Here is a 14341-nt window from a genome sequence, read left to right on the forward strand (position 1 = left end):
ACATTAGGGAATTCAAACTCATAAGCTAAAAATAAACTGACAAAACCATGGCTGAAAAAGAAAAAGATAAACAGAGCAACCGTACAATGTATATAAAACAAACTGTAGGAATCTAAAGACTGATTAATATAAAAACCACCAGAAACTTTAGGCGACGTTAAGGGTAAGCAAATCCAACTTAAAATGTCAATTATGCAAGCAAAACAGATAGATAGATACGCCATGTATTGATGTGGGGTTTTTAGAGCATTATTTGTCCGTGCATTTTAAAAATAAGAACTTGAGGATGTTTGCCTTAGTGTTTCAAAATAGCTGGCTTTTTAAAAGACTGTTATAAATTGATAGCATATAAAAGAAAAGAGTCTACAAAAGCAGAATAAATTAAGGGTTCGTTTGCTTGTTTTCGAGAAAAAAAAATGAATATTTAGCGGGAAATAATTCCTTGTTGACTCTTCAAACATTTATAATTATCATCCTCAATCTTAAAAACATTATTAAGAAATACCAAGCATTTCATAACATTTTCAAATATGGCTACTGAAACTATTCGTAATAAAATTATAAAAACAACATAGAGATTTAAATATTGATGAAATTCTTTTTAATAGCAATACTTGGATAAAACCGAGGATTCCGAATATCTAGCAAAAATTCAAAAAGCAAGAGGGGCTAAACACTTAAACTTAACTGAGCCAGCTAAATGATGTCTGGTTAAAAGTTGCCTTATTGACTATCAAGCAAATTAATATATAATAATACATTTGTATTCGAATTGTAAAATTAAACTTCAACTGTTAAACAAGATTTTATTTTTAAATAATATAGTATATTCAATGCATACATGTATCGAAATAAATAATTACATTTTGAAAAATTATAGATTCAGGACAATAGATATCATATTTTAAGGTGGTACAAAAACCTTGACTACAATTAAATCGGCTCATTTAATTTTCATAAAATTTATCAGAAAATATTCAGTTAAACCTTGTGACGTGTGCAAGTCCAAGTAATATAGTTACAAAAGGAGGAATATACGAAATTTAACAAATGATTACATGCTATGATAATAATAAACTTTTAAACTGACAAAATCTGCTAGTTACAACGGCAAATTTGAACGAATCCAATGAATTGTTTCTTATCACAAACAACCTGGACTTTAGTATCAGGTTTGTTAATTGCAAGTGCACAAGAAGCAGTGCTAAATCATCAATTCTTTTCTGACATAATTATGTTAAACAATCTTCTATTTATGAACAGACACTACTTTATATTTAGATTTTTTTTTATATTTTTCACTTAGTATTGGTCAACAATATTTTACAAATCTTTTAATGGCAACGCGTCATTATCTGTGATCAAGTCTCATTGTAATATTCACGTACAAAACTTTTACTTATTTTGAATTAAGGGCATCCGATCCCGTATTTAAATTTAAATGAAAATTTGCATGTAGGCTATTTTTTACCTGATTAAATCAAATGTGTAATAAAAAATATGCCTTCATGTGCTACTTTTTGAGTAAATTGAGGTTCAAATTTCAGATATATCCTAAAAATACGGATTTGTGGGCGTATTTTTCCTTTCGATAGAAATATATAACTTTTTTGTATTAAAAGCTAAACACGATTTTTTTTGGTTAAATTATTTGTAATTTATGTGTTATATCAATATTGCCTAAATTTGTACATTTTATTTTTACCAATAACTCAAATTAATCAAATGATCATGAATGTAGGAGAAACCAGTCATTTTTTGCTGTGTATTAAATCAAATAAAAAAAAATGCACTATTTACGTTTTCATGAAAATTGGTACACATAACCTCCTTACGTAATCAAACCAAATGTCATGTTAAAAAAAGGGGACCATGAACTCGTTTTTATGTTAAATCAGCTTGAATGATAAAATTCAGCCTAAAACTGTATCGTATGCCCTAAAGACATGACACTAATGTAACCATCATTTTTATATGTTTGAAGAGTTCGATATGAAATATCTACTTTTAAAAAGTGGAGAGAGCTAACATTATTGATGAGAAGTAAGAAAACAGTTATAGATTTCAAAGGTCGAATATAAAATACAATGCCAGCATCTCGAGATTATGTATGAGACTTAAGCTTCCCGTAAGAACCACGCAAACCGTATTTTATATAAAAAATCTACAGATGATAACATGGTTAAAAGCAAATAAATCAAAACAATATGATCAACATAATATTCACAAACGCGTTCAAAACCTTTTGTTAAACTAACATATTGTTGACAAGTTTTAAAAACCCAGCATAACATTATATAGTCACAAAGTCACAATATATCATTACAGCGTAAAACTCAAATCTTAAAAAAAGACAAATTTACGCAAAGAAATTCTTTTCATGGTTCGTTCTTTTTTTAAGGAAGATTGAATATGCGATGGTTTATCATCATTCGCACATCTTTATGAAAGCATGTACACGAAACGCAAATGTTTGCATTGCAAGTATCACACCAGTTGACAGCTTCATTTTCGTTAATGCATAATTCACACAACACTGCAGACAAATTGCCATAAGTCGGTTTTTTTTCTCCAGCCAAATCATATGTTGCAATATGCTTTGTTTTCTTGAAACGTTGATGAGCATCGTCCCCTTTAATGAAACAAATGTGTTTATCACTATGATAATTTGAATAGGGTATTTTAATTTTGATTCACGTGGTCGCGACACTAATTAAAAAGTAACAAAAACCTGTCATTTCCTGATTTGGTACTTATACCTGCATTTTCTTATGTGGTGGATTTAACCTGGTTTTATTGCCAGGCTAACTTCTAACTTGTGTAAAATTGTCATAATTCTTATATGATTTGCATATTAGGGAATACGTTGATATGATTGGTCGAGAGACCTTCCGGTAGTTGATCTTGACGTTAGTTATTTTTAGATAGACGACGTTGACCGAACTTCTTTTCGTAACCAATGTAAACCAGATGACGGCGATAATAACACCAACGTTACAAAATTCATTTTCACTGCACGTTAATAGTTAAATAAAATAATACACAATACATTCGTTTTTTGCAGTTAACTTATTATTAGATGGCAAATTTCATTTTGAGTACATATTTTTGCGCTAACCAACAAATATATTCATGCTCCAGGCCTATTCATTGACATAAATATACAATTTACGTGTGATAGAGGTAATAAGTGTGGAAACTGTATTCCCTATTTCCAATTTTAAAGAATTTTAAGGATCAAACGCCTTTTTAAGAGAATTAATACGTGTATAAACTGGACCAAGTCACTCACAAAAATCATAAACGTCCTTCGGAATGTTATTTGTTTGTGAGTGAATTGCTCGAGTTTATACACCAATAAATTCCTTTAAAAAATCTAATCCAGTTAACCTTTAAAAATATCAGCAAGAGTATACTCAAACAAAGGTTTTACTACCTCAGGCAACTTTGGAATTATTCAATGTAGGTCTTTTTTGTTTTATCAAGCTCATTACATTGCAGCAAATTTACGGATGGCAGGCTTTTAACTAAAATTGAGAACGAAAATAGGGAATGTGTCAAAGAGATTGTTTAGATTTTAGTATTCGTTACAAAGCTGAATCTATATATAATCGTTTGAATATCGTTTGTTCTTGTTTTTATTTTGCATATTCTAGATGATTTCACCTCTGGGTACCGATGTTAAGACCAGTATTTTATGGTTAACAAGTGGTATATTTATATATTCCTTACCTAACCTTTATGATTTTGTATTTTTTAATGTGCAGCTTTTAATGTGGATGAAACTATAAAGATATGGTACATTTGCTATTAAGAGTAGTCCATAAAACAACATTTGGAATTTGGATCCTCAATGCTCTTCAACTTTGTACTTGTTTGGTTTTATAAGTATTTTGGTATGAGCGTCACTGATGAGTCTTATGTACGACACCCGCGTCTGGCGTACTAAATTTTAATCCTGAAACCTTTGATAACTACATAGGTGTCAGAAGGCGTACTCTATTTATATGCGAGTTGTGTTAAATGATTACCTTTTTGTGTAATGAATTAAAACTTGAATAACATAATTTTATACATAATGATAAAAAAAATACATACCAGATACTTCTCTTTTGATAGCCACTGTGTTCAGTTTACGTTTGATGCCAACAGATTGTAGGTCAAGCTGGTTTTCTCTAAATTAGACAGTTAAAATAACAATCTTAAGGGTTATATACCCTTGTGTTGATTCAATGCTAAACATATGGAAATTCTATAGAAAATCCACACCATTTATCCTTGTTCCCTCTTATTTGGCAATTTCATGACTGATAGATATAAGATTATTGCATGCAGTGATGACATTGATTTCCTTAAAACGAGTATATTAATGTAGCTATTGGTTAAAACAAATTAAAATGTGGACCAAATGAGGTACACCTTTAAGGATAAGCTTGACTTTAGTGACTCGGCACGAGGTGTTTTGGAATTTACAGGTTGCTTATAACTTTTTGTAAATAAACACTAGCACATCATAGAAAAGCAAGTGCCACAAAGTACCCTGTTTCTGTTATATGCAATGAGACAATAAATAATAATGCTTTGCATCAAGTTTCTCCTTGGTATATGTACAAAATGGCCTATCTCTATTATTCATTACATCTGTAGTTTTGATACAATTGAAGTTTGAAAAATTCGTACAAAAATGGCTACAGAAGGGGTCATAAACCTTAAACGATGTAACCTATTTATTTATATACTCAATTCTGGAAGAAGAAAAAACGATACGATTAATATTTGTCAATGGGTGGTAAAGCCTGCCAAGATTTTAAAGATATACAAGTCAAAGCTGTCCATTCAATAGAATATTTACAGTAATCATAGCATGCGGGCTATATGTCAATACACAATGATTACTTGTGTTCCTACCAGTAATGATGGTTCTATCAGGGTAACACAACCATATGCAGCGATTCAGCTGAATTGAATAATTAATTCAACGTGTAATTTTCAACATACTTTGGTATACCATGACGGTTACTTTGTATTAATAAACGAAGCGAGAGAACACCCAACCTTAGAAAAATGACATTCCTTCCAATTTTTGGACGCATATTGCTGAAGCGTGGGTTATAATGTCATCAAGGTCATTCATAATGGCGTAAAAAAATATTTGGGACATCCGGTTAACAAGTATATGCAAATCAAAATAACAAAATATTATCATTAGTTTAAGCAACCTAAGGTCACTAACATTCATCTACTTGTACTATCTATATTCGGATATTGCCTTAAGGCGAAGTGTACGTAATTAAACTACACAATGGATTTTTTTTGTAGATTCTGCTTGTAAAAATAAATCGGAAAATAAAATAAAAAAAGGGGGTAACTTTTTCGTTTTTGAGATACGAGCTGTTGAAGTTAACAGTATCATACACCAAAATTACAAAGGATATATAGGAAAAATCGTGAAATTCGACAGGAATTGTTACATTTCAAAGATTTTATATTATATTAGACAATCGATTTTTTTTTAATTTATGAGACGATTCTAAAATGTCTGAGGAATCGATTGGTGCAAAGAAATTCCTTAGCAACCGTGCTATTTTTTCAAGCTATACACTGTTAAAGTTGAATCTTGAGTGTAAAAAAACAAAAAAACAATGACAACGTTATTGACGTCACAGCAACAGTTACGACGCTTCATATAGTTATGTACTTTGTTGGAGTTAGTGTTGCTAGGTCTTTAGTTTTTTATGTTACGTTTTGTGTACTATTCTATTGTATTTGTCTATTATACATGTTATATTCGGGTGTGTGCGGAGATCGCCAAGCTAGAAAACGGTTGACATTTTCTTCATTATAAACTAGAACTATTTTCGACCTTGGTGCCTTATTGTTGTTAAAATCTAAACACTGTGACGTGTTTTCAAAATCCTTGTTCCCATAAAACGTCATTTCATCAAGGTCTCTTCTCAGAATATCAGCCATCTGTCTGGCACAGGATAACAAATCAATATTTAAGTAAATTTAAGTTGTGTGGTAATTCTTAGTACATTTGGGTAAATTTATCTTATCTTTGTGCCGCATAAGCATCTCTATAATTCAACACATCCCTGAGCCACGACATTATATATTTTATGCATTGCATGCTTTTCTTTTAATCACAATCCAGACCGGTTAGTAACCGTTGTATAACTTTACACGTCTGAAGACGAATATTTGAGTGAAACATTTTTGTATGATTTTTATTTCTTGAAATCAATCTGAAATCTACAACAGTCCTATTCCGAAAGTCGGGATTTACACAAATTGTAACCACAATAATTCAGTCGTATTATTCAGCAGATGTACGAATGTTACATTTCTCGTGTGGGAGAAAATCGGACATGGAAAGGGCTTGAATTATTCGAACAACTCAAATTGAAACTCGGGAATATATTTCTAGCTGTTCGGAATTCGCGGAAACAAATGATTTATTTCGGCCATTACGGTATTGATTCAATATGAGACAGGGGCGTAGCTAGGTATTTAATCAACTGTTTACACATGACATTCGATAATTAAAGAGTTTGGACAACTTCACCGTCTTTCATCTACAGATAAAATTGTTTATTAATTTATTTTAATAAAACAAAAAAATGTGAAAAAAATTATGTGTAGGCACGTGCCTAAAGTGCCTAACGGCAGCTACGCTCCTGTGAGATACCAATTATTTCTTTTAATAAATTCGAATACCAGTCAGTTTATAGGACTTCAGTTTGAAATAGGGGCGGCAATCCATTAATTTTATCCAATCAATTGGGGGAGGGGTCAACATTGATAGTCAAAAAGCCATGAAATATTCGATAAAAAACGTTGAATGTAAATTATATGAACTTCAAAGTTTCATATTATAAGACTAGTAAAGCACGGGCTTCCTTACCTCCCCCCTTGTAATTCTATATTCTATTCATTCATAATCTTGAATTGAGACTTGATACTTCAAAATTACATTCGCTAATTTTGAATGATGCACACAGACACAATAAAAGAAAACAGATTTCGCTATATATCTCTTCGAAATTGGAATTTGTGAAAGAAGAAATGACATGTTATATTTTATCTTACATGTGTACTTTTAATTTCAATATGGTTCTAAATTTATATTTAGTTTTCCCATTAATTGTGGACGGAATAGAAGACACCTGTTTATTTTCTGCACATGTAGAAAAAGTTGAAAACTGGGAGTTGAATGACATAATTTTTACTTATTTTAAGATAAATGTTAGAGTGAGACAACTTTTAAGTTACTGAGTAATTTTAGGGCCTAATTTATTTTTTATTTGTTTTCCGTCTTTGTTCTTCCGACTGGTAAGTTTTACACTAGTGGTCAAATTATTCTCTTGGTATATACTATAGTCTGATTTCTTATATGAAGATAAATCATGTAATTAAATTTTCAATTGCACAAAATACGAACATTTAAACGTCTTTTTAATTAAACAATTAAATTCACACGTCTTTCATTAATTTTTTGTAACCTATTATAAAACTTTACGTTGAGTACTGTGTTTTTCGTTCAAGACTACGGCTTTTTTAAAACGATATTGTTGGGTCAATTCAGGTTTCACATTAATTAATTTGATATCAATAGAAGAAAAATGGTTAGATGTTTATTTGTTTATTTGTTTATAATTTTGTTGTGAGGCGTTTTTTCTTTCTGTTAATATCATAAACACGAAATGCCTTCTCCTACGCGTCTAAAACAAAAAAAAACAGTGTTTTTAAGTCAGGCTGCACACAGAACAAGGTACAGAATGCTGTGATTTCTTATTGGAGTTGTTTAGATAATTTATATGAGGTTTAAAGACAGCACAGGTGTGCTTGTTGGATTAATTATAGACCGCAGAAAGTAATTCCCTTTCGTGTGTCCTTTCTTGGAGTAAGGGAGATGGCTTGCGTAACTAACGACGAACGTTTTTAAATCCGCTAGAGGCGTGCAATTACGTACACTTCGCCTTAAAATACAGCTTAGTATAGTGACAATAGCATGAAATATGACATCATTCTACTGCTCTTGTATTGCCAAAAGTTCAGCTAATTTTTAACATGAGCAATTGTATCTTGAAATTAGAAACAAATACTTTTGATAGACTTCATGATATTTTTAACATTAGCAATTCATGTTGGTGTCCTGGAATTAGAAACCCATCAGAAAGCAATAAATTCGCAAATATCGAAACACGCGAATCAATAGTATCGTTATTAATCTGCATGATTTATATTATTATATGTACCGCATTTCTGTTTTTAATCCTTTTAGTGCACCCATTAATTCTGCAATTATCCATTGGATATAACCAAGTTCTTCTGCAATATCTCCATCATCCACTATGTGATGTTCTTGGCTAAAACATAGATATCAATTAAAGATTATACTAATATTGACGTATTGAGACAAAGTTCCCTGGAACATGAATTTGTATTATTTACTTCACTCAATAGTACTTCAAATAAATCCTATTGCAGTATTAACACACACGATTGGTGCCATTTGTAGAACAAAACCTTATATGCCCTCTATTGCATGTGATTTAAATAGCAATATTTGTGAGTTTTGTGTTTTGGAAATTGAAAATATAGTCATGATTATTTTGTAAACAAAAAATGACCATTTTAGTATTATAAATTTCTTTCTAGGTTGTACAATTTCACCTTTTCTTTGTAACTTAAGGTTGGTATATCAACAAAAGGTATATAATCAGTTAAGTATATTTTTTCATACATCACAATATATCGCAATAAAAGATTGGATACCGCAGCTATTGGACGGAAAATACTTACACCGCTGATATGAAAGTCCTTTTTTATATCGGTTGTTGTTCCAGGCCGATTGTCATTCATGCTCGATCTGGACTTCTTTAAATTTAGTTTATAGTATTATATATTATGTTATATTATTTCTGGTTCAAATTGTTTATAAAAATATATTAAGATAGTAGTCCAGCATGTACATGTACATTGAAATGTTAATAAATATGCACTAAACATAAATAAATCTATACCGTATTTCTTCTATTAAGGCTGTCACTGTGTCTTTTAGGTTTGCTGTTGACATCCTGATGATATCAAGTTCCATTTGAATACCTTCTGTCCCTATGATAACTTTACGGCTATAAATAAATTGGTTGTAAAATTACAAATATATGAATAGTTGAAATTTGTCACAAGAAAGTCTGGTTATTGGTTATGAAACACAATATAGGGTTTTGATCTAAGGAGAAAGTGAAACTAGGGATAAATTAAAACTATAACTAAATCTAAAAAGTACGTCTATGATTTTCTGTATTAGAGTTTCAAAGCTGAAGTATAATAACACTGGTCTGAGTTCTTCGATCAGATTCTCCTCGGGGTGTTGATATAAACAAAACATGATTTTAACGTATTGTGATCAATACTGATAAATATAAGTACCGTATTTCATCGGCTAAGGCATTAACAACGCCAATCATTCTTCCTGCTGTTTCTTCAATGCATATCTTTTGTTTGGCAATTCTGTTTGCATCCGGTATTTGGTTATTGCCACTGTAAACAGAAAGTATTTCTACTTAGCCTGTGTCGCTCACCTATATCGTATGTGGTTTTGAATATCATAACACATAGTATAAAATACTCCAATAATGAGTGATACCAAGAGATTGGTTGAATTGTTGTTTTACGAAGGTTACTGACAACCCCTTATCATTACTTTAATTAGTTTCAAGTTGTTATCAGTTGACTTTTTTTTCAATTTTCACATATTCTTCTCTTGTTAACCCCTTTGTCGTATTCTAGGAGCTTGTTGTTTACAATTTATTTCTAATGATCATAATGATTAATATAATAACAACACACTTTTTACCAATGCAGGGACAGCAACCCATCAACGTATTGTCTAAAGCGTCTGCACATTTCAGGGCAGATATATCTCAACCTGGTGAACATGTTTATTACTGATAGATTTGTCAGGTGAGCTAAAAAGTTACCCTTTTTTATTAACAGATTTCTATCATATCTTACATGTGCCTGTAAAAAACATTAGGGTTTACGCGTATGAATAACATGAAAAATTCATTCAAAGGCTTTACACACATGATCATCCAGCGACTGATTTGTTCTTTAATACTTAAAAAAAGTATTATCTTTAAAATATCTGAATGTCAGAAAAAGAAGATAGCAGGAGCTTAGCCGGAACTTCTGTTTATTTGCCAGTCGTTGATTCTGCAAGTAAGAGGTAACTGTTCACATTTCTACTACTAGCACATTTGTTTATAGTCTAACAAAACAGATAAGCCTACTCTACGATGTTTACCTTTATTCAACACGCTTAGTATGACGTATTGGTGTAAACAAATATAAATAAATGTACCGTATTTCATCCTGATATAGAATAACGCCGTCTTTAATACTTGCTGTAGGTCTTTTGCTAAAGTTGTTTTGACTGGAAGTATCTGACAGTGTTTCGTTCGCTCTCTGATGCATTGGACTATTGAAAAAGTGTATTTAAGATTTTCTAAAAATGTGAACCTTTTTATGTAACTGTCCTGTCTTTCATATTTTTCTAGCTAAAACATTAGGTAAGTTTTTGGAATCTGTGTTAGACTGTATACAAGGTTAAATGTTTCCCCGATTACACTTATATATACATTTTTTTTAAGATTTTGTAGGTCATGAAAGGTCTTTTGACAACATTTCAGCAGATTCTTGATTTTCTTTCTTTTGATTAAAGACCAAAATAGTACCAATACAAATATATGGTAAAAGTACGAGTCAGCCTTTTTCCACCATATTTTATCAATCAAATATCTTCTATAGGAGCTATCAATATTTTTAGCTTATTTTGATTTAAATTCTTAATTTATTCAATATCACTTAAGATCAAGGACATCCTAAAGTTCTGGATCTTATGTTTTTAAAAATTAAGAAAACTAAGAGGTACCGAACACCACATCAGATGTCAGTTTTGATATATTACACATATGATCATACAAACATCCACTTTCATAGTACGATTCGGAAACAAGCTGTACGTAGTTTATACTAATGGGCTGTATAGAAATGCATCAAATTAATGATTAACAAGAACAAATAAGATGTATATATACTTCGTGCTGCAAAATAGATTTAGGCATGTGTCTAGTATGACTGTTCACACAAATAAATATGCGATGTTCGCCAAACTCACAAATCATGCTATCAACTGTCAATATACAAAAAGGGACTTCATTGCCGTAATGAGTTATTTTAATACATCAATGTTAGTATCACTTAAAAAATGGTGTATTTTTATTATTAGTAAAGATCATATCGTTCGTTTAAAGGTTTATAAATTAAAGTTGTTTGTGCTTGCCGTAATTCTAACAATAAAGACAATGTAAATGGTTTTAGTTAATATATTCTACTACGGATATGCATTTCAAACTAATTTTGATTTCAAAACTCTGAAATGTATTACCGTATTTCATTCGTCGCTGCATTTACGTCGTCTATTATTCTTGCTGTTTGTCTTCCGAAGTAATCATATTGACTGGAAGTAACCTCATCTTTCACTATCTGATCCTTGCAACTGAAAAAAAATATAACCATTTTTTATTTTGGATTATACTAAAAGTGTCCGTTTTCCAGCAATATTTTTACTCTGAGATTTCCGATCTTCAATGTTTATTTTATTTGATACGTTTAGTTGTACCAATTCACTCGCAATTAATTAAGATTATAATAGAATGCTTATCTCCGGTGCTTTGCTTTTGCGCAAATTAGCATTTCATTTGTGCAAAAATAATCTTTCATTTACGCCACAAACCTTATTCTGTATGCGCCATTAATATATGTAACACAGATTTATAATACAAAAATTGAAGCTGTATTCAAAAGAATCTTTGAATAAAAGCTTAACAACTTAGTTTTTTTATTGCATGATAAAACATATTCATCTGTAGTCAATCATCGTAACCATATTGAAAGTTCTATACACTGATACGTTCTTAGTAAGTTACTTTTCATGATAATGTTAAATACAGCAGTTCTGTTATAAATTAGGGAGATCAGGGAACCAAAAAGGAGTCATTCTACACTGAAGTAAAACTAAAAGTTTATTCTGAAACACGATTTGTAAGCAATGGCTCGGATGTACTCATATACACTGGATAATCTATATAAAGGTCAGAGACTTGTTTCCTCTACCTAAAAACAATAACATATGATATGATTACCATTGAGACTATATCCATCGATGTTTAAACGAACTGGATAAATGAAATTGTAGGCATTCATAAAGCATTAAAACAAACATAACCAGAAGAGACATAAAAATTATGAAACAATCCAAATCAGAAAAATAAATTTAGCTTTGTGGTGCAAATAAAAGATTGAATTTTGTAAAAATTGGTGCAAATGCAATGCACCCCTCACCGCTGTATTCCAAATATTGATATCTGTACCTATTAAATCTACAGAAAATAATGTGGTGTGGTTGCATATGAAACAACTCTCAACAAGAGATCTAATGGTACAGTAATTAACATACATAAAGGATATAAGTTTATACGGACGTATCCTTAGAAAATATTTACTTTGAACGTAAGAGATAGAGGTTAATCCAAAACACGCAATTAACGCACACTATTTGAAAGAAAATTAATGTTAAATGCAAACACTCATCATACATAGCTGCGATGGGTTTTTCATCAATTCCTTGTCGTCAGTAGTTGAGTTCGAGCATAATTTATTACATAATATTCTAATACTGCCCTCTTAGTTATAAAGATATTATTAGATATGTTCCTTATGTCGTAATTACAAACCCATTACCTTTTCACGGATGTTTTAACCGGTTTATTTTAATATGAGCAACACGATCTGCTTGCCATTCCTTGCGTACTTGTCTTCACCACCTGTTTTGTTGGAGATCGTGTTGCTTGGCCTTTATTTTTATTTTGTTTGTCATGTGTAATATTATTTGTCTGTTTGTCTTTTTTCTTTTTTATCCTTGGTGCTGTAAGTTTATTTTCGATCTCTGTGTTCGAATGTCTCTCTGGTATTTTTCGCCTTCTTTTAAGAAACTAATTTTCCGCAATTAAAGTAAACCATCAGATGAATAAGACTTCTGTTTTTGTTTCAATTTAAAAAAAAAAAACTACTATCATATCTATGTTATGACATAACAAGTTTGGGACATTCTTGACGAATGTTAATCCCGAAAAAAGCTTCAGACCCGTGGAGTTTATTACCAAATTTCATACAAATATGATTTATTGCCAATATTATCAAACTAATGAAAATTTTCAATTTTTCATTAATGAATATATTTACCGTTTTTCTTTTGCTGTTAATCTTTGATCATTTTCCAAGAATGCAATTCTCTCCAGGATAAGATTACTATTAAGAATATATTGAGTATTTCAGAGTATGATACACATAAATGCAACTGCCAATTATCTTGTTTGTTTTTTGCTTTCTTTCTTAATCTTAGTTCATTTATACGTAATGGAGTTAGGCATGTTAAGTATAAATAAAGGCAACACTAGTTTACCGCTGTTCCAAATTCATAAATCAATTTAGAAAAAAAAACAATACGAACTAACACTGAGTATGACGCCAATTTTCACACAACTAGTACACTTTTTTATTTAAGGGCTAGCTGAGGCCCATCTCAGGTTGCAGGATTTTCTCGCTTCAATAAGTGTCCAATGGTGGCCAAATTTTATTCGGTCTTGAATTGGATTTTTGTCTCTTTGACATATTCCACATTTCAATTCTAAATTTCATGTTGTCTTTTTTCCAGGTTGTATGAGATATTCTTCTACTCTTTTCAAGAACTTTGTACATTTCAGTGATTCAACATTACAACACTGTACTCAAATAATTTTCAATGCTGTAATATTGATAGTTGCATGTTGTTGTTAAACGACCAAACAAAATTTAGCAGATCAATAGAACCTATACTGTCCTGTGAGTTTATAACATGTTGTTATACATATGCCTATTAGGTTCACATCTACTTATATATATTAACTATATGTAGCATGTATAAATGTACCGTTTTTCTTTTGGTGTAAACTCTGGCTCTGACGGAACAAAAGACCTGCAAAAGACATACCGAAGTGATTGTTATTACGAATTATTTTAAATGTGATTAATATCTGACAGGCAAATAAGACTACAAATCTTCAATACGGAAAACAATTTATATTCAACATATGTGCGACTATTGAAAGTACAGCATATATAGCTATAAAACACGTTAAGATAAAGCATCAAATCTTTGATTACCGAGTGTTAACTACGGTAAATTAGAAAGACGATATTAACATCTTATAATCACGTTTGATATTGAAATCGG

General features: G+C 30.8%; 1 protein-coding gene across 1 annotated transcript in view; it reads right to left on the reverse strand.

Moving 5' to 3' along the window:
- Positions 1–786: 786 nt before the first annotated feature.
- LOC143058290 (uncharacterized) overlaps positions 787–14341 on the reverse strand; it is a 29867-nt gene continuing 16312 nt past the window's right edge. Inside the window, exons 6-13 of the mRNA XM_076231773.1 lie at positions 14039–14083; positions 13312–13377; positions 11456–11566; positions 9436–9546; positions 9027–9134; positions 8259–8369; positions 4099–4175; positions 787–2632 (exon numbers count right to left, since the gene is read on the reverse strand). Of these exons, the coding sequence (XP_076087888.1) occupies positions 2397–2632; positions 4099–4175; positions 8259–8369; positions 9027–9134; positions 9436–9546; positions 11456–11566; positions 13312–13377; positions 14039–14083 (865 nt within the window). The 3' untranslated portion in view covers positions 787–2396. The remainder of the gene's footprint in view (positions 2633–4098; positions 4176–8258; positions 8370–9026; positions 9135–9435; positions 9547–11455; positions 11567–13311; positions 13378–14038; positions 14084–14341) is intronic.

The sequence above is a fragment of the Mytilus galloprovincialis genome, chromosome 14 (assembly GCF_965363235.1).
Source record: "Mytilus galloprovincialis chromosome 14, xbMytGall1.hap1.1, whole genome shotgun sequence".
NCBI lineage: Eukaryota > Metazoa > Mollusca > Bivalvia > Mytilida > Mytilidae > Mytilus > Mytilus galloprovincialis.